This window comes from Rana temporaria, chromosome 2 (genome assembly GCF_905171775.1).
Source record: "Rana temporaria chromosome 2, aRanTem1.1, whole genome shotgun sequence".
NCBI classification, from domain to species: Eukaryota; Metazoa; Chordata; class Amphibia; order Anura; family Ranidae; genus Rana; species Rana temporaria.
Genome location: NC_053490.1, coordinates 315,516,421 through 315,537,453, shown reverse-complemented (window position 1 = coordinate 315,537,453; position 21,033 = coordinate 315,516,421). Strand labels below are relative to the sequence as shown.

The window sequence follows — 21,033 nt, the reverse complement described above, 5'->3', positions numbered from 1 at the left end:
TTTATCATAATATGCAGGTGCCTAAAAATCTGTACTATTTAACACATTTTTATTCACAATTTTAATATGTGATTTTGTAGATCTACTTTTTTGTATAGAAATGTAAACCAATTTAATTTTGTTACTAGCCCACAGTTATATGTGCAATTAATGTTAACCTTTTAACTATAGCACTTTACAAATGTAAATGTAAATGTACCCAGTTTATAGCATGTACTCTAATAGTAACTACCCAAGGCTTCATCTGCTTAAATGTTTAAATAGTGTTAAGTCGCGTACTCACGACCATTTTTAATGTCCTAGACGTGATTCTTGTCAAGCCTGCCTTGCATACACACGACCGTGAAAAAAAAATGCTCATGCAAGGCGCGCTGACGTACAACACGTACGATGCCACCATAAAGGGGAAGTTCCATTCAGATGGCGCCACCCTTTGGGCTGCTTTTGCTGATTTCTTGTTAGTAAAAATTTGGCGAGAGACGATTCACGCTTTTCAGTCTTCGTGCTTTTCAGTCTGTTACAGTGTGACGAATGTGCTATCTCCATTACAAATGCTAGTTTTACCAGAACGAGTGCTCCCGTCTCATAACTTGCTTCTGAGCACGCACGTTTTTTTTCTCATTAAAGCCTACACACGACCGTTTTTCACGGCGTGAAAAACAACAATGTGAAAAACGGCGCCAAAATTTAGAGCATGTTCTACATTTTTAATGTCCATTTTTCACGTAGAGTACACACAATTGTTTTTAATGACCATTTAAAAAAATTGCATTTTTCACATCATAAAAAACGATCGTGTGTACGCAGCATTAACAGTTAAGAATATATAATCTGTAACATTCATTCAAAGTGTGAATGCGAACATCATATCATGTGTGACATGGCAATGCACAAGATCCCTTCCCTAACGTGTAGAAGGTGCGATCTTCATTTCTTTGCTACATAAAAAACGTTCTAACTAGAACAGGTACATGTGAATAAACTCACTCAATACTAGAGCTTCATGGCCACTAGGTGGAGACCTTGTTGTAAAAATTACACGTTAAGTGTAAAAAATTTACCAACCTTGGGTGCTTTTATTGTACACCGTGGAGGTGGGATCTTCCATGTGGTTGGGAGCCGCCATAAAGGAGATGTTTTGATATCTTCATAAGGGTTCTCCTTCTGAGGATCTGGAGTAGACAAATTATTACTTTGAATGTTTCATCATTCATGTTTTTTTCAAACGTTTACTGAATGAGCGTAGATTTTTGACAAAATGTTTAGCGAACAAATCCAGACTCAATAACTCGCCCTGAAGATTCCACTGCTATTTTTTGAATTTTTTAGGTTTTTCTTTTTAAATATACTTACCTACTTTTTCCAAGCTTTTAATCAGGTCATGATGCTGCAAGTCATCCTCCTCTTCTCCAGGCTGGAAGGTGCTTACTGATGCACAGGACTCTCTGCACCAGTACACTATGAATGAAGGGCACCATGGTGACACCCCATAAGTGCCGAGATTTATAACAAACCTCAATCTTCTGGGTTGAGTAACACTGATCAATATTCAAGCTAGGTGGCTGACAAAATATTATGGCAAAGAAGAAGTTCTGTGGGAGGCAACTTTGGATTAAAGGTAAGTATTGCAGCATTTTTTTTTTTAATACAGGCTGGGGAACATTTTTCAGTTGGGTTGAGTTGGGCTTTAAAGAACATTTTTACAAAGTTCCTACTTGGCATTTCCCAAACATATGCCAGTTATAACAAGCAGTAAGAACTATGCTGTGCTGCAGTTTATATTTACTTGCAGAATAAAATCCAATTTAAACAAACTTTAACAATAAGCTGTCAAAAGGTTTTGATTTTAATAGGGCAGTACACCTGTCATGGTGGCAACAACATAGATCTAAAATTATACATTTAAAACATAGCACCACCCTCGTTGCTTACTCAACATTGTAATACACTTAAACATGTTCACAAGCTCACTGGAAACCTCAAGTTTTGGGCCCTGTAATATGCAAATTTTAACAATACTTAGTGGTAATTTTAGTTGCCCTTGTCATCTTGCATCTTGAACAATTACCAATGTAACAAGCTTCAGTTTATTGTAATCAGATTTCACCTATCAGTAATGACAGCGTTTCCAGAAAGTTGTCAGAAATGGCTGGCTAGCAGCACCTTTCATATCCCTAAACTTTTTCTCAAGTACTTTGGGAGGCCTGGTCTGTCCATTCCTGCACCTTCAGAAGAACTATGCAACAATGAAAGTATTAGAAGTAGTTGATATTGGTCTCAGGGGTTATTCTCGGTTATGCCTCGTACACACGGTCGGACTTTTGACCGTGCAAAAGTATGCTGTGAGTCTGTCGGAAGTCCGACAGAAAGAGAACAGGTTCTCTATCTTAGGTCCGTTGGACTTCCGACAAAAAGGCCAATGGAGGCTACACACGGCCGGACTTTCTGACTTTTTTTTCCTCGGAAAGTCCGACCGTGCGTACGAGGCATAAGAAACAGCAGGTCACTGTACTACAGCGGATGAACAGATCACTCCATTCCTGTTATTTACTAATAGATATCAGCCTGCATATGGCAGTGAAAAGTGAAATGCAATTGTCTTGTGCTCGTAGTGAAGCCTGTATGAATGAGAATACATATAATCTCACCATAACATGACACTGGATATGCAATGCACTATTTTGTGAAAACTGTGGATGGATTGGGGAGATTGGGGGGGATCCTTTTTGACTCTTATGCCACGTACATACGATCGGTTCATCTGATGAAAACGGACCAATGGATTTTTTCATCAGATATCCGATGAAGCTGACTTTCATCAGTCTTGCCTACACACCATCAGTTAAAAATCCGATCAGGTCCAACGCAGTGACGTAAAACACAACGACGTGCAGAGAAAAATTAAGTTCAATGCTTCCGAGCATGCGTCTACTTGATTCTGAGCATGCGTGGATTTTTGACCAATGGATTTCCCCACAGACGATCTTTTTTTTCTATTGTTTTTTTAACCATCAGAAAATTTTAAAAAACAGGTACTATTTTTTTTCACCGATGGGAAAAAAAAACAAGGGGGCCCACACACGATCGGTTCGTCAGACGAACTGATCGTGTGTACAGGGCATTAAGATAGCAATAGACAGTTTGAATTTCAGTAGATTCCCACTGAATCGGCCAAACTTCAAGCCATGGATGGCCCTGCAAGCACCACTCGGCTCGACAAGGGTCAATTTAAAAATCAACTGAGCCAGGTGGAAAATGATCACATGCACTCAATGTTCATCAGCACCACTGTATAAAAACAGTTGTGGATGCTGCCATCCATTTCTGAATACAGTAAACAGAAGTGGAGGTTTCTCCATCTACACTATTTTGCAAGGATGGTGGAATCAAGAGAAAACATGTCTTGGAAGATTTCATGTATGGCTAGCCTTAGATCGAGACCCAAAGATGCAGAAAATCCCTTTTAAAACATATTTATGATGCTAGAATAAGACACAGAATGCTGTGGAAAACCTACACATGATGTCCTCATAGATGTTGTCTTCAGACAGTGTGTGATAGAGAGTAGATTGTGAGACTTCAGTAGGCTCTTCAGAGATCCGAGAATGGTTGGTTTGTTGTAAAAGACGTCTGTATGTTTGAACATCTTCATATTCAAAGGATTTCCTAGAATATGACAAACAAATGCCATTAGATGAGCCACATCATCCTATGTAGGATGGATTAAAAAGGATGCAGATGGAAAAGATGAAAGAACGTCTGCATGATATGTATACATCATAAGTTTCTCTACCACAATGTTTTTTTTTTTTACTGTGTAATGGTATATCCTTTTTAATTAACCCCTGTTTACTTTAGTTATGTATACATGCTGTTTTTTTCACGTTATCATTCTATAATGTACCCTTTTAGCAATAGCATTGAAAGCCCGACTCCTTAGGCAGTCTACGTCATGATAGCTTATTTTACTTTTAGACACAGACCAAAATCTTCCAAATGATTGTACTAAATGGGGCCTTCTTTAAATGAAGGCTGGTAAACCAAAACTGATATTTTGAACATTGGTGGATGTAATCCAATTAATTCAACCACTGAGTCTATATATCCTGGGAATGTCAGAGGTAATATTTCTACACATATTTTAAATCCCCACCCCGCGCCTACCATGGCGCACTACCAAGTGCAGCTTACTGTTACCTTAAAAATGCTTAAGGCTGGGTTCAGACTACTACACTACTTTCATCCTACTTTGCTCTGTGTTCAATGTTTCCCTATGAGAGCGTCTTGTAGCGTCCTACACAAGTCGGTCCGACTTTGAAAATGCTCCCTGTACTACTTTTGGTCCTACATTGATCCTACTTCAGGCCCATTGAATATCATTGAAGTCGGACCAAAGTAGTATCCTGTTCATGAAAGTAGGATGGATGTAGGACCAATGTAGGATAAATGTAGGACCAATGTAGCAGAGCAAAGTAGGATGAAAGTATTGTAGTAGTGTGAACCCAGCCTCAGGCTGGGTTCACACTTGTCCGACAAACGGTCCTACATTGGGAGCTCATGTAGCATGACGTGTGAAAATCAATGTTTCCCTATGAGAGCCGTCTTAACTGGTCCTACACAAGTCGGTCCGACTTTGAAAATGCTCCCTGTACTACTTTTGGTCCTACATTGATCCTACTTCAGGCCCATTGAATATCATTGAAGTCGGACCAAAGTAGTATCCTGTTCATGAAAGTAGGATGGATGTAGGACCAATGTAGCAGAGCAAAGTAGGATGAAAGTAGTGTAGTAGTGTGAACCCAGCCTTAAGGTACATTATTGTCCTTAATATTTTGTTAATGTCTTGTGTATCATTACTTATTGGACCTTAGAAGAAGGGCAATACCCCAAAGGCTTGTTATTAAATTTTATAGATATTGCAAATTTAAAAAAAAAAAAAAAAAAAGGTATCATAGACAGTACTCAACTGTTTTAAAATAAAAATGCAAAGAAAGAGGTAAAACCCTCACCTGCATTATAATAGCAATAACGTGTGGCAAATTAAGGAAATCTGCAAGCAACGGAAATTAAAAATAAAAAACACAATTTTTGCTTGCACATGACTGGATGATGGAAGTCAGCAGAACATCACCTCACTCACTAAGCTAAATGAAAATTCCCTTGCAAAGCGTTTGTGGTGATTATAGCCATATTAGTACAATTGAGTACTGCCTGTTATACTTTATTTCCACAAAATCCACATTTTCAGGACAAGCGTTTGGGGCATACCCCCTTTTTCGAAGTCCAAGCACTACTAGTACACAAAGTTTTAGCAGAATGTTAAATAAATACATTTCTAAAAGGAAAAATAAACACAAACATACTGTACACAGCAATAATACGTGAACTTGGATAGTTGCGAGATAAGAAAAAGAAAGGGCTATTGACTTGAGAGGGAGGAAAGAGTCAGAGGTGAGATTGGTCATAAAACTGTTGTATAATGATTTGGAAAACTGAGGTCCGTTAGTTATTTTTAGTTCAAAAGTTTTCCTTTCTTGAGTAATTTTGAAGTTCCCTTGAAAAGTGAACAGACTATTTACCTTTAGTAAATCGAACCCAGTCAGTTCACTGATGTGATCAAAAACTGACATATAAATGTATGCGGGCACAGCCTATACCATTGTACAATTGTGAGGTTTTTCTTTTTTTCTACACATACACGTTATGAGCTTTTATGTACCTTGATTGAACAGTCAGCATTGTCATTCTGAATAGAAATGCTGACATTGTACACTAATTTATATGGTTTGAGCTGTAAGAACAGATACGTTTTTTTAAACAGCCCCAGTTCATGTACAAGATCAAAAAAAAGTAATAATACAGTCCAAGACAAACTATTATTACATAACATTTTATGTCATATTTCAGGGAAACATTGGTAAAAAAACAAACAAACCATGCATTAACATTATATTTTACATACGCACAATCACAATTTTCCTTACATTTTTTTGTGATGAAATCCAATAACTCTTCCATTTTGCCCATGCAGCCATTCCATTCACTCTTATTTTAGTAAATATAGAACTTTACAAATTTAACGGGGAGCTCCCATTTAAAGCACATACCGAAAGGGATCATTTTTACCAAGCTGTTTTCTTTTAGGCTTATCTAAAAAAACTGCAAATACTATGCATTCCTTTTCATTTGACTTGTAACTTTTCTAGTGATACCTAGTGTTAGACTATTGCATCATTGGAAGATTTCATTTTTAATGTGGAAGCATTTACATTTGATCCAAACACTGGTTACAGTTATTGAACAGACAGTAATTTTACCCCTAAGGAGTGGCCCATCTTTGGACAATGGTATAAAGCAGGGTCCCTCAAACTTTATAAACAAAGGGCCAGTTTACTGTCTTTAGACTAAAGGAGGGCCGAAACTGTAGCCAGTGGGAGTAGAAAATATCCTGATGTTAGTGGGAGTAAACAACGCCACATCCTAAGTGGGAGGAATAACGTTGCCATCATTGTGCCCCATTGTTTGTATAAGTTAGAGGAATAGTGCCCCATCATTGGTTTCATCGGGAGGAATAGTGCCCCGTTGTTGGTGTCAGTGACAGGAAATATGCCCCCTATTGGTGGTTTCAGTGGGAGGAATAGTGCTCCATCTTTGGTGTCAGTGAGAGGAATAGTGCTCCATCTTTGGTGTCGGTGGGAGGAATAGTGCTCCATCGTTGGTGTCAGTGAGAGGAAAAGTGCCCTATTGTTGGGGTCATTGGCATAAATTATGCCTCCAATGTCCATATCAGTAGGAGTCAATAGTGCCCCAAAGGACCAGATAAAATCAAGCAATGGGAGACCCCACTGGTATAAAACAACAAGGGATTGTTTCCAAAATTGTACATTGTGGGTATTCTGGGGGTATAATACAATAAAAAAGTGTTCAACAAAAACGTCAAAAATCTGATTTTTCATGTAATTAATAATAAATTCTCTCTAAATTATTAATTTCAAAAGTTAAGAAAAATACCACCAACCTTTTTGATCTTGGTTTAAGTTTCCTGTTTGCAGGTTTCTTTGGCTCAGAAGGTGGAATGGATGGATCAGATGACTCTGTATCACTTTCATCTATAGACTTTCTCCTCCTGTGATTACTGTCCATATATTTTTCTGGTCGATTACAGTTGGCATAGCGAAATGTTCTTCGTGGCTTAGGTAAAGGGTTTATAGATGGGCCATCATTAAATGGCTCTGTATCGTAATAGTTATCATCTATGCTCTTTATAGCAATGTTTTGATCTGGCAAACATTGCAATTCAAGTTCATCTTCTGCAGAAAAGCTCCTAGTTCTTCTTTCCTTAAATTTTAAAGCCATTTCTCTTAAGTCCTCAGCAATCAAATTGTTTTTTTTAAACATTTCTGGAGAAGTGTAAAAATTTCCTGGAGGAAGGTCTATTTCAGGATCTGAAAATGAACTCTGTTTTTTACTATAGTATGGTGGGCTTTCTAGCTGGTCCTCATAAATATTGTCTTTATGGTTTGCTTTGTTGTTTTCATCATCTAACAAGTTGTCTCTGTTACCTTCCCTGAAATCCAGGCCCATATTCCTGTCATGATTTACTACTGGCTTTCTGTTATCCAGTAAATTTTCTGATGATTTTGTAATTCCATTTTGCTCAGTGAAAGATCGTCTGGGTTTTGGGTCCAGGAGGTTTTCGCAGGAGCCACTGCTGACCCTGCATTCCCACTGGGAGATCTTCTGCCTGATATTTCTGCAGTGACTCCTTGACATTGTCTGTTGAGAAGATCGTGTTAGCCCACATTCTGGGCTTCCCACAGTATGCATGACAGGCATCTTTGTAGTCATACAAGCCTCATAGTTTGTTGGAACATAGAGCAAATCGCTTAGATCTAAAAATGAATGACCATGTGGTCAAAGTTTCCACTGTCTTTCCAATGAGTTATCAAATTTAAAAAAAAAGGTGATCAGTTTGTTTTAAAATTGCCTTTCTGATTTTTTACCCAAAAGGCCATCCGCCAATAAATCTAGGATACTCCAATGTGAATTGACGCATGGGCTTCTAAAATACATCTGAGGCGCAAAGAAGCCTGTACATCGAAGTCTTGCATTCAGTGTCAGAGCTGAAAAACAAAAGCATCTGGTTACAATAAGTCTTACAGATAAGGCTCCACTAAAAGTAACAATAACGGCAGTGTTCCAGAGCAAGGGAAAGACGTCAAGTTCAACAGATTGTGAAGGACACAATTTGAAAAAAAAAAAAAAGAAAGAAAAAAAAAACACATTGCAGAAACAAGAACATAAGCACTGACTGTTAGAAGGATGTGAACTAGAATTTCCTCCGTCTGTTATATATGGGTAGAGAAATGAATGCATTTATGTTTAAGAACTGTTTTATTTTTAAGCTCTAGCTATAGAAACAATTGCAAGCTTAACTTCAGTACGTATTATGCCACGTACACACGATCGGTCAATCCGATGAGAACGGTCTGATGGACCGTTTTCATCGGACCAAACCGATCGTGTGTGGGCCCCATCGGTTATTTATCAATCGGTTAAAAAATGTGAAACTTGTTTTAAAATTAACCGATGGATACCAAACCGATAGAAAAGAAAAACGATCGTTTGTAGGCACGTCCATCGGTTAAAAATCTATGCATGCTCAGAATCAAGTCGACGCATGCTTGGAAGCATTGAACTTCGTTTTTTTTCAGCACGTCGTTGTGTTTTACGTCACCGTGTTCTGACACGATCGTTTTTTTAACTGATGGTGTGTAGGCACGACTGACCATCAGTCAGCTTCATCGGTTAACTGATGGAAAAATCCATCAGACCGTTCTCATCGGATTGACCGATCGAGTGTACAGGGAATTATACTTTAAAATATAATGACTTATTGGTAAGGCACTGCAAGTTTAACCACCTCAATACCAGGCCTATTGTGGCACTTCTCTCCTTCATGTAAACATTTTTGCTAGAAAATTAGTCAGAACCCCCACACATTATATATATTTTTTAGCAGACACCCTAAGAAATAAAGTGGCGGTCATTGCAACTTTTTTTTTTTAAATAACAAACATGTTATACTTACCTCCTCTGTGCAAGGGTTTTGCACAGAGTGGCCCTGATTCTCCTCTTCTGGGGTCCCTCAGTGGTGCTCCTGGCTCCTCCCCGCATCGAGTGCCCCCTCGGAGACCCACATTATATGGGGGAACTCGTGCAGGCGTGCTCCCGAATCCTGCTGCTGCATTCATTGACACAGACAGCAGGACCTCGGCCCTGTCCCCTGGCTCCTACAGTACGTCGTTGGATTTGATTGACAGTAGCGGGAGTAAATGGCTGCTGCTGCTATCAATCTATCCAATGAGGACCCGAGACACCGACCGGAGCTGCTGGTATCATCCCCGTCGCTGGGAATGATTAAAGTCGGGTAAGAAAAAGGGGGGCTCTGGGGGGCTGCTGCACTACTGAAGGTTTTTCAACTTGTGCATTAAGGTGAAAAACTTTGAGGGTTTACAACTCCTTTAACGGGATGGGGGGGGGGGCAGAGGCGGCAATTAAAACTGACAAGCATTCTAATCTCTCTGTACTCTCTCCAAAACAAAAAAAAAGTTTTGCCTTTATTTATATTTTAAACTCATGTACAGCAGCATTTAGCAATTCACAAGTATGTACATGGCACCCCAAAAATGTGCTCCTGTCCAATAAGTAATTTCAATGTAGTAATAAAAAAAACAATCGCTTATGATAAAAGGAAACTTGAAAAGCAATCTATATGCAGGTAACGCTTTGTCGGACATACAGAGACTGGTCATTTCACAAACACGGTCATTAAATTTGTAAACGTAAAAAGGGACATATCTCTGAATTTATACTGTAAAAACACGACAGATGGCTGCAGTTATAATTTGAAAATGCGCAACCACATAGACTGCTAACCAATGTCTGCGAGTAATAACAGGGTCTGCTCCTACTGGGGATATGAGAGGCAGGAAGAAAGGTTGGAGTATGAACAGAAGATATTTTCTCTCGGCTTCCTGCAGTGTTAGCAGCACCCACACCCTAAAATAGTTTCAATAAACTGCTTTCCTGGCATTACGAGACAAAAAGGTCTGAACGTGTCAGCTCAGCTTTTCATTCCTAAATGCGGGAGAATTTCTCTACCACAGGAAAATGTGTTTGGCAGCAGTGAATCCTAATGACAGTGAATCAAAGAGCCGTCGTCATTAAAACGGCGTGATTAAGTTTCACTACTTTATTACAACACAAATAATAACTTGTAGAAGTTGCTCGCTGTGAGCAGTATTTCAACAGCAGGATAATTCAAGTATATTTAAAGCCATATTTTTCATTTTGTTTAGAGTAGGGAATGGTTAAACCATTTACAGAGTTTTTTTTTTGTGTGTACTATTGGGGAGATTTCTCTTCAGAAATAAGAGTACTGTTGGTCACCGCTCTGTGCTCTTCCCCTCCAGTGCTCACTGGAACATCAGTCTGTTTAGGGGCAGGACCTGCTGACTTAGGATCTCAGCAGCCCACTGAAAGGCTGAAACAACTGCATGGTTAGGCATCTGAAGGGATCCCAACATTATTGTCAGGATCCCTGCAGAGCCTGTACTGGCTCTTTGACATTAGCCAACAGCGAGCTTTAGCACTGTCAGCTGAATCTGGGGCACAGAACTAAGTACACTCCTGTGACCCACAGGTAACGTACGGGCAAAAAAGATTTGGCCATACTTCTACTTTAAAGAGAAGTGTCCCTTGTGCTGGTAGCTACTTTCATGGAACTCTTTAGTCTTCTGCCCCCTCACACATAATTCTGCAGCAGTAATCTTCCAGTGCAGCGGGGGTTAATACCAGCTGCTGGACCTGTCATAGACACTCATTAAGAGTGTTAATTATGCTATACACCAGGGGTAGGCAACCTGGGGCCATCCAGCTGTTGTGGAACTACATTTCCCATGAGGCATTGCAAGGCTGGCAGTTACAATTACTCCCAGAGGCATGATGGGACGTGTAGTTCTGCAACAGCTGGAGGGCCCCAGGTTGCCTACCCCTGCTATACATACTACTTCTGCCCCACTCCATTTATAAATACTGTACTTTAGCTACCAGCGGTGAAAAACGATCGGGTGGATGAATGAAAGGTCTGCCTCCTCCATTCATATAGCGCTTTTATTTGTTGAAAATTATAGTACTGCTTCTATAAATGGAGGAGGAAGTTGGAAAGGGTGGGCATAGTAAGCACGCTTGTGCTTTCTTGACACTCAGGTGCCTATGACATGTCCAGCGGCTTGTATTACCCCCCACAGTACCGGAAGATTATCTCTGTGGAAGTATGGGGGAGGGGAAGATGGGGAGATTCACATAGGAGATACGACGGCGTATCTCCAGATACGCCGTCGTATCTCTGAGTCTGAGGCGTTGTATCTTGGCGCCTGATTCAAAGAATCAGATACGCCAGAATTTTGCTAAGATACAACCAGCGTAAGTCGCCTACGCCGTCGTATCTTAACTGCATATTTGCAGGTAGCATTTTTAGTGGTTCAGCAGCTGACAATTTGTCCCTAGCAGCAAAATCTCCTGTCTAATATCAGACCCCTTATATATGGATGTTGTCAGTGTGGCAAATCCAGGTGGTCGAGGTACATTTTTAACGCACCTTAGCCACCTGTCAAAATGCAGCAAAGGCTGGCAGTCAGCTCCATAAACATTGCCATAGTCATGAGGCTTTGCATCACAAAACAAAAAAAGTATAGCATGCTGCATTTGGAAGCCAATGATGGGACATATTGGCTCCTGATCGTCTGCCAACCACAGCCCAGCCTAAAAAGCAACAAAGCAATCCACTGTGGATCATGAATTAGCATCATTGCCCATGTGAAAGCAGCCTAAGCATTAAAAAAAAAAACTGCCATGTACAGTCAAAATTGCAGAATGGTACCCTCTACAATATAATAGATGTTTTAAAACTGGTCAAACTGGGAAAGAAAATATATATTTTGTATTTATTTCTACCTTTAAAAGGATGAGTTCCAGATATTTTTTTAATTTTTACATAGTTATATTGGTCCAGCTTGTACCAATATCACCATTGTATGTATATACTATACAGCAAAGCATTGTTTGAAAGACACTCGTGCCTAGTGGCCAACCTCCTGTGGTCAGAATGCAGCAGGCCAGCCACTCATCATGGGACCCGGAAGCAAATGGAGCAAGTAGCAGTGTCTACATCAGTAATTTCAGCTTCCAGGGGCATCAGCCAGGTATATAGGCCAAGCTGAATTAATGCAACTACATATAAATTCTCCATATCTGAAATTCCTCTTTAAAAAGAGTAAATGTAATATTTTGGAGTACAATAATACCAAAAAAAAAAAAAGCTCTTCTTGTCCTAAAAAAACAAGATATGCATCACCAGGGGCGGACTGACCATTCGGGCACTGCAACTAGAGGGCCCCATCAGGGTTTCCAGCCTCAGTAAAACCAGGGACAGTATGTAAAAATCGGTTTTAAAAAAAATCTCAAGACTATAGCTCCCCTGACTCTCCAGTTCTTTTTCAGTGTGTGTATGTGTATTCTGTGTGTGTGTATATATATTGTGTGTCTGTGTATGTATACTGTATGTGTGTGTATACTGTGTGGCCCCATAATCTCCTATTGCCCAGGGGCCCCATGAGTTGTCAGTCTGCCCCTAGATCACTTTGCTATCATAGGTAATGACAGTATTTATTCAGTAGGCCCATAGCGGAAATGGTAACGTTATTTTGGCCCCCATGGAATAAACAGGTGTGAGCACTGAAGTTGTTAAGCCAATAATTATTTACACATTCTTGCAAAACATTTTTCATCTCAACATATCGACAAAGATGCCATGTGACAACCAGCAAGCAGGTTGGTTTCGTCACACACTGCTGGATCTGCTTTCAAACTGTGTTTCAGCAGAAAGTAATAAAACCAAAACATGCATAAACATGATCAAAACTCGCAGCTAATTCCACAGAAATAATACACAGGTGTGGCAGGAGCGTTACGCAGATTACATGAATCAGTGAAAGACAGGATACTGAAATGATGCTTAAAATGATTTCTGTCTGGGGAACAAAGCGCATTAAATTAATGTTTTAGCTTAATCCAACAGCAGAATAAATACCAAAATATCTAATAAACTCCTCTACACTGCATAAATAAACTGGGTAAAAATTTGTGACAAACACAAACCAGGCTGCTTCTCATTTAATGACCATCTGTGTATTTGCGACCCCTTGCGTCTGGGCAGTAAACAGAGATTAGGCATTGAGGACGAGACAGATTTTCACTCCAGGCACACAGCTAAGGCTCAGTTCACACTGGTGCGACATGGGATCCAACTGTCGCATGACATGTCAAATGAAATGTTGTCACTATGAGAGCTGTCTTAACTAATTTGACACAAGTCACTTTGACTTTGGAAAAGGTTACTGCACTACTTTGGTCCGACTTTGATATGACTTCAATGCCACAGAGTGTAAAATGTCACACCAAAGTCGTATCAAAATGGGTTTCCAAAGTTGCACTGAAAGTCGCATGACTTTGGAGTTGGGCTAGTATGAACCAAGCCTAAGATGTGGTCAGGGGTGTAATTTATTCTGTCACAGCACTACTTTAGCACAGCAGAAGGAGGAATTAATGATTGAATTTGCACTTTAATAGCAAGGGCTTATTTATTATTATTATTATACAGGATTTATATAGCACCAACAGTTTACGCAGCGCTTTACAATATTAAAGGGGAGACAATACAGTTATAATACAATAAAATACAAGAGTATTAAGAGGGCCCTGCTCAGAAGTGCTTACAATCTAATAGGGTGAGGCAGGTGGTACAAAAGGTTGTAACTGTGGGGAATGAGCTGATGAAAGTGGTTGGAGACGTGATAGGCTTCAGGGATCGCCTGAAGGTAGCAAGAGTAGGGGATAGCCGGACAGGTTGAGGTAGCAAGTTCCAGAGGATGGGAGAGGCTCTGGAGAAAACCTGGAGAAGAGCATGGGAGGAGGAGACGATAGAGCTTGAGAGTAGGAGGTCTTGAGAAGAGCGGAGAGGACGGTTTGGGTGATGTTTGGAGACAAGATTGGTGATGTAGCTGGGGGCAGAGTTGTGGATGGCTTTGTATTTTGTATGGCTTTTTATTCACACTAAGATGGTCCACCGTGGTTAAAGCATTGTGTTAAAGTAGTACTAAAACATACGTAAGTGTCACTGCCATGCTATTATCCATCCCCAACTTGAGCAGAGAAGATGGTAGGGGAGCAAAAGGCTTCTCCAGCTTCCAATGCATTCCATACAAATATTTATGCTCTCACTAGAAAAACTAGTAAAAAACAAAAAACATTTGGGTGATGGTTCACAACAGACTTTATTAATGTAATATTAAAGCTATCACCAGTCACCATTATGCCCTATAAAACAGCTACCCTTCCAAAGACAGCCTAATACCGCGTACACACGACCAGTCCATCTGAAGAGAACGGACCAATGGACAGTTTTCATCGATTAACCGATCAAGCTGACTGATGGTCTGTCGCGCCTACACACCATCGGTTAAAAAAACAATCGTGTCAGAACGCGGTGGCGTAAAACACAACGACGTGCTGGAAAAAAAGGAAGTTCAATGCTTCCAAGCATGCGTTGACTTGATTCTGAGCATGCGTGGATTTTTAACCGATGGTTGTGCCTACTAACGATCGTTTTTTTCCCCATCGGTTAGGAATTCATCGGTTAAATTTAAAACAAGTTGGCTTTTTTTTAACCGATGGTTAAATAACCGATGGCGCCCACACACGATCGGTTTTGACCGATGAAAACGTTCCATCAGACCATTCTCAACAGTTTAACCGATCGTGTGTACGCGGCATTAGGCATCCAGTAATAGTTAGGCAGATCACCAAAACTACACAGAGATTTGTTTCGACATTATCAAAGAGATTGTAAACACATATGCCAATATCTTCACTTTCCACCCAGTGAGTTTTTAAACATAAGGCCCAATGGCATTTCATTTTACAAGATTCTAAAATAATGAGTTCATCAATAGAATTTCTTGATGGCTTGGAATCTGGAAGTCATAATACGCCTTTGACCATTATATTTTCCTGAATAGTTGTAGTCTCCCGACACACTGAAACATTTACAAGTAAGTGAAAAGTGCCAGGTTTATTCTACAGCAAAATAAATAACGGACACTTTACGACTTCATTGCAATTATGCTCACAGTGTTACTAAAAGGTATTAATAGCCCACCATAAATGTTTTAAATTCTTCAGAAACCCTTCAGCTACTACATTTAAAAAACAAAACTGATACTGTCTGGTGAAAGACGCATGAAATTCCCTGTTTAAAAAAAAACAGCAAAAGTCATAATAATACAAACAGGGTGTTAACAGACTTTGACATTTTCCAATGGTCACATGGCCTTAGAGCTCCCTGATGGGATCCAAACTTTTGTTTTAGCCGGCAGAGGAAGTTCTCATAAAGCATTGTGTTTATAGCATATACAAAAAAAAGGTCGACACTGAAGTACACAGGCACTTTAGACGCTGAAAAGACTTTAAAGCTCTGACAAAATAATTTTATTTTTTTTGCACCTATGGCCCCGTACACACCATAGAATCCATCCGCTGAAAAATCCCAGCAAATGGGTTTCAGCGGATAGATCCTATGGTGTGTACACTCCAGCGGATCTGTTTCCACGGATATTTATCCCCTGGGATGGATTCCAGCAGATCGAATATTTGCTGACATGCCAAGCAAATCCATCTGCTGGAATCCATCCCAACGGATGGATCCGCTGGTCTGTATAGACTCACCGGATCCATCCGTCCGAAGGGATCCCCCGCATGCGTCGTAATGATTCAACGCATGCGTGGAATTCCTTATATGACAGCGTCGCGCACGTCGCCGTGTCATAATCGCGGCGACGGCGCGACACGTCATCGCCAGAGGATTTCGGCGCGGATTTCAATGCGATGGTGAGTACACTTCATCGCATTAAAATCTGCTGAAATCCTCGAGAGGATTTATCCGCGGAAACGGTCCGCTGGACCGTATCCGCGGATAAATCCTCCCGTGTGTATGGGGCCTATCACACAGATATATAAAAGATACTATAATAGTATATTTAACAGACCAAAAAGAGAGCAAATGATAGACATTCATTTTTCGGGTTCACATATACTTGAACATATGTCCATGTACAACAGTTCCTCATAGACTTTCATTTCCCTGCAAAGTTTACGGTTTAAAGAACTCTGTTTCCTTGTTTCAGCACGTTTTCTAATCCAAATTTAGTCATAACATAGATTATAAAATAGTGGCATAATCAGTGGTGTGTACACGGTAAACGCCTGAGCAAGCTGCATTCATGTTTAAACATTTCAAACCAACTCTAAAGCTGGACGTACACACATAGAATTCTTTTTTTTGTCCTGCAGGCTTAACAAAAGAAATCAAACAGAATTTTTAATCCACGCCAAAAAGCTAGGATGGATGAATCTCCCCTGCCAGCTATGATTGCTAGCTGTCAGAATAACCAAAGAATAGCTGCATCGGATTCTAAGTCCGGTTCACACAGAGGCAACATGACTTCCAGCGCGACTTTGCGAGACGACTTCAGCGCGACTTGGAGCGACTTGCAACACGACTTCAAGTTGCCTCCAGAACAGGCGACTTTGGCAGTGGCCAATCAAACAATAATCAGCTCTGTGGGAGGGAGGGGTTTGCCTGAGAAAACTATTTTCTCTTTCTGTAAAGTTTCTTCAGTTTAGACAGTGATCCGACTTTGGAGGCGACTTCCATTGAAATCAATGGGTAAAAGTCGACTTTAAGTAGTACAGGAACTTTTTCTCAAGTCAGAGCGACTTCAGTAGTGTGCATTAAGACGGCTCTCATTCACTTCCATGTAATTTCTCATGTCGCGCGACTTGGGGCGACACAAGTCGGATCCCAATTTGTGGTAGTGTGAACGGGCAATTAGCAGTCACTGTTTGGCTGTCAATTTTTCACTTGGCTCTTTAAACTAAAGTCGAATGACTATTGTTGTGCCTGGTGGTGCTGAATTTTGGTTGATTTAGCAAGAATTTGATAAATCTGGAGCCTTGTATGGCTGATGATTCTTTCCAAAGTCTTTGATAAGAAAACATTAAATTGATCTATTTATGGTTTGCAATAACCATTATAAAAAAAAAAATTAAAGAAACTATGGAACTGTCCTAATGAATGATTCACAGAATGTCTTAATAATGTCTGTCAAAGCTGGTTGATCTATAGGAAGGGAAGGGTATGACTTGCATCCACCCATAATTATGGGCCAGCACTCTCCTAAAACGCCCCAGTGCACGTATCAAAAACAGGTTCCAAATCACTAGCACATCAAAAAACTAAACGATTTTTTTACAAAAATTAGCAAACACTGCACCAGCACATAGCCAAAGCAGGAAGTCAGAGGAAATTACTCTAAAATGAGAGACAGCATAAAGAGCCTGACAGGTGTTCTAATTCCTCTTCACTCTAACCAAAACTAAAGAAAAAAAAAACAATTTGCCTTTAGATGTACTTTAGCCCAACAATTTAGGAGTTAAAGTTTTACGAAGAATTCACGCATCAAGATGATCATCTAGAGTAGATGAGATGTTCTGAATAAACAGGCGATTACAAATAACTTAGCGGGCAATCCAACACCATCCAGCAACCCGGATTAATGGCAGTAGGATCTGATGCTACATTTTATAGGATGCAATGGCGGAACAGTTGGGTGCATTTTTGATGGCTGTGCACTACACCAAACAGAAGGCTACATACCCCCTTCCGAACCTCACACTTCAATGCCATATGTATGTGCTACGCAGCAGATATAAAAAGATCTACAAGCTAAAACATTCAGGGGTAGGCAAACTTCAGTCATTCTCGTGGCTTTTAGAGTCATACAATCCCTCACATGGATTGTAGAGGGCCAAAAATTGCCTACCTCTGACTGTAGGAATGTTATTGAAAATGTCCAAATTGACTATCTGCTGTATTTGTGTTTAATCTTAGTTCATTCAAGTCTTTTTGAATTCAAAATATGATAGTACCGATACAAAAAAGCTACAAATGTATCGCAGGGTATAAAATAGAAGATAAGATAACAAACATGTGCACCATAAAAACGTGGGTGCACAAGATACTCCCACATCTGCTGAATTTGACCCTCAAGTAGGCCTTTAAGAACAGAGAGTCACTTTTGCATTATACGCATAGTTTTAATAGAATTAATCAAAAATCTTATAGTGTTAGAACTACAACCGATTACACTGAATAACTTATTACCATCAGAATTTAAGGCCTCATGTGCATGGGCACATCAGGAGCGTACAATGAAAAATGCAGGCTTCTTTTTGCAACAGAAAGACCCATGTGCTGTGTACAGCCACCCAAACACTTGAAACACGTATATACTCTCTTAAACCCACATATAGAGTACAGGCATATTACATAAATTACAGACAGTCACACAATACATGTTTAGATGAAATAATACATATGAAGGCTTTATGTGGGATAACGTCACATACAGCATTCATGTCTATGGTCAGCTATCTACAGCAACTGAGCTAGAAAAAAGCCTGAATCCCCAAATTTTACATTGAGATGTTTGGGGTTGTTTAGCTCAAGAATAACACTCCCCAGTAAGTACAGTCCATGCCAGATATGCTGTTTTTGGGCTTGTTGGCATGCTTTTAATGAAACAGAATGAAAAGATCAAAACAGAACAAAAAGTTTCCCCGCGCTGGGGTTTCCACCAGCAACACAAAATAACGTAAGATTTATCCTCCCCGCTCTCTTTAGCAGCGCTGGTGCTCAGGCCATGTGCTTTGATCCTTCTGACCATCTACCACAGCATCCTGTGACCTAAAACCATTTTAACACCATGACAGGGCGCTGCACTGTTACAACTCCTAATACATCCCTTGTGCATTAGGCCTAACCAACACCCGCTGTTCCCTTCCCTGCTATGTACCACTACCGATGTAGGTATGGTCCCACCATGGGGTACACGTTGTGAATTACAAAAAAAAAAAAAGATTAAATTCAATCCAAGGATCAGATCAATAGCAATCCATCTGTGTGGGTCTCTGTAGTAGTTGCTTAGACGTTACTTGAAGTCAGTATGTTATCAGCTGTTATCGCCGTCTCCAGTTTTCCCATTTGCTACAATGAAGATCTACACAGAAGCTTTCCCATGAAATAGAAAAACAAATACACCCTGAAAAAAGTCATAGAGAAAATAAATAAATATTCCCAGTTATTATGGTACTCTGAAGAGGGAATATATTTGGACTACAATGCAAATAGTGTATTACGTATGACCTGATAGAATAACAAGAATATGGTAAAAGCACACTGGTGACCCTTATCCCTCCTTTTTCCTTAAACATTTTCAATTTCCCAACGTACCCTCTTTCTTCACTCCGCGACTCATTCTGCTATTTATTGTTTTGTTTTATAAACACCCCCTTAATCCTCCTCAAGCAGACAATGTATTGGGTTTGCCATGTTTCATGATTTTGGGGCTTCCACTGGATAGCTAGGCTAGGTGATAAAGACACTTTGTCATGGTGTTGTACTGTTTTAAGGCCACTGCATGGCTAGACGATAAGCATTCCGTGCCATGGTGTTGTACCGTTTTCTATGACCACATCATTTTTAAGTAAACAGAAAAAAAAAAGTAAAAGGACGTCACACAGCCTGGCCAATCCTATTTTCTCATGGGCGCTACCTCACAAACCTAATTAATTCACACAAATACATACATTTTTCATTTTCAATTTAACTAATTTCTAACCTGTGTCTGGTTAGGAAATCAGATACCATCTACCATTATATATAAAATATTCCCAAAGGTAGGAGCTAACCTATATGACAAGTAGAACTACCACTGACCACTCGTTAAGGCTGAGCTCTGTGCAGATGAATATAAAATGGAGCTGCAGCCAACAACTTCAACGTTGCTCCACATGATATAGACTGTGACTCGCACTCGTTTCATTTGCCTAGTAAGTCAGTTGGATAGGGTACCATTTTATTTATATATATGTGCTACACTTGGGGATATATTGTAATAAAACTGAGAACAACTAGAGTAAAAAGTTAGCAAATATAGATTTTTTTCCCATTCAGGCCCCGTACACACGACCGAGTTTCTCGGCAGAATTCAGCCAGAAACTCGGTCGGAGCTGAATTCTGCCGAGAAACCCGGCATGTGTACACTTTCGGCCGAGGAAGCCGACGAGTTCCTCGTCGAGCCAAATAGAGAACATGTTCTCTATTTCCTCGTTGTTCAATGAGGAAAGTTGGCTCGCCGAGATCCTCGGCGGCTTCACACAGAACTCGACGAGCAAAACGATGAGTTTTGCCCGCCGAGTTCCTCGGACGTGTGTACGGGGCCTGAGTCCTCATCTGGCTCCTCCGATTTTTCATTGAGCAAAATTAATGAATGCTCAAGCACTAAACAAACCCAGCATTTTTCTCTGTTGAAATGTTTCTCTACTCAATGCACAAGTGATTTTTTTCTCTGCCTCAAAATGCTTGTAAACATCTACAGTATGTGTGCATTGACACATAATGTAACGTGGAGGGGCATTTAGAGGCAGAAGAAATGAATGTCATATTCCCTTAAAAGTGGCATTTTTGGCGCCCTGTGTGAAATGAATGTCATATGCCCTTAAAAGTGGCATTTTTGGCGCCCTGTGTGCATGAGGCCTTACTGTACACACTGATGTTGTGTCAAGGACCCATCAGAGCCCATGGGTCCTTGAAGCGCTACCTCTTTTTCTTAATTAAAGGGGCATTTATACTGTGGCCTGAAGCTCCACCAACACTTTATTTGTACATGTCAGAGCGCCTTTCTTGAGAGAAAGGTGGGGACGGCCAATGTTGACCTATAAATGATTCTGAAAATGCCAGTTACCTGGCCGCTTTTCTAACCCCTCAGTTAGTGATCACGGAAAGACCAGCAA

General features: G+C 40.2%; 1 protein-coding gene across 2 annotated transcripts in view; it reads right to left on the bottom strand.

Annotated features, from left to right (window-relative positions):
• Positions 1-21,033, bottom strand: part of DENND2C (DENN domain containing 2C) — a 51,469-nt gene that overhangs the window by 24,301 nt on the left and 6,135 nt on the right. For both annotated transcript variants that reach the window (XM_040337439.1, XM_040337438.1), the window contains exons 2-4: positions 7,019-8,123; positions 3,518-3,666; positions 1,066-1,172 (exon numbers count right to left, since the gene is read on the bottom strand). In XM_040337439.1, the coding sequence (XP_040193373.1) occupies positions 1,066-1,172; positions 3,518-3,666; positions 7,019-7,848 (1,086 nt within the window). In that variant the 5' untranslated portion in view covers positions 7,849-8,123. The remainder of the gene's footprint in view (positions 1-1,065; positions 1,173-3,517; positions 3,667-7,018; positions 8,124-21,033) is intronic.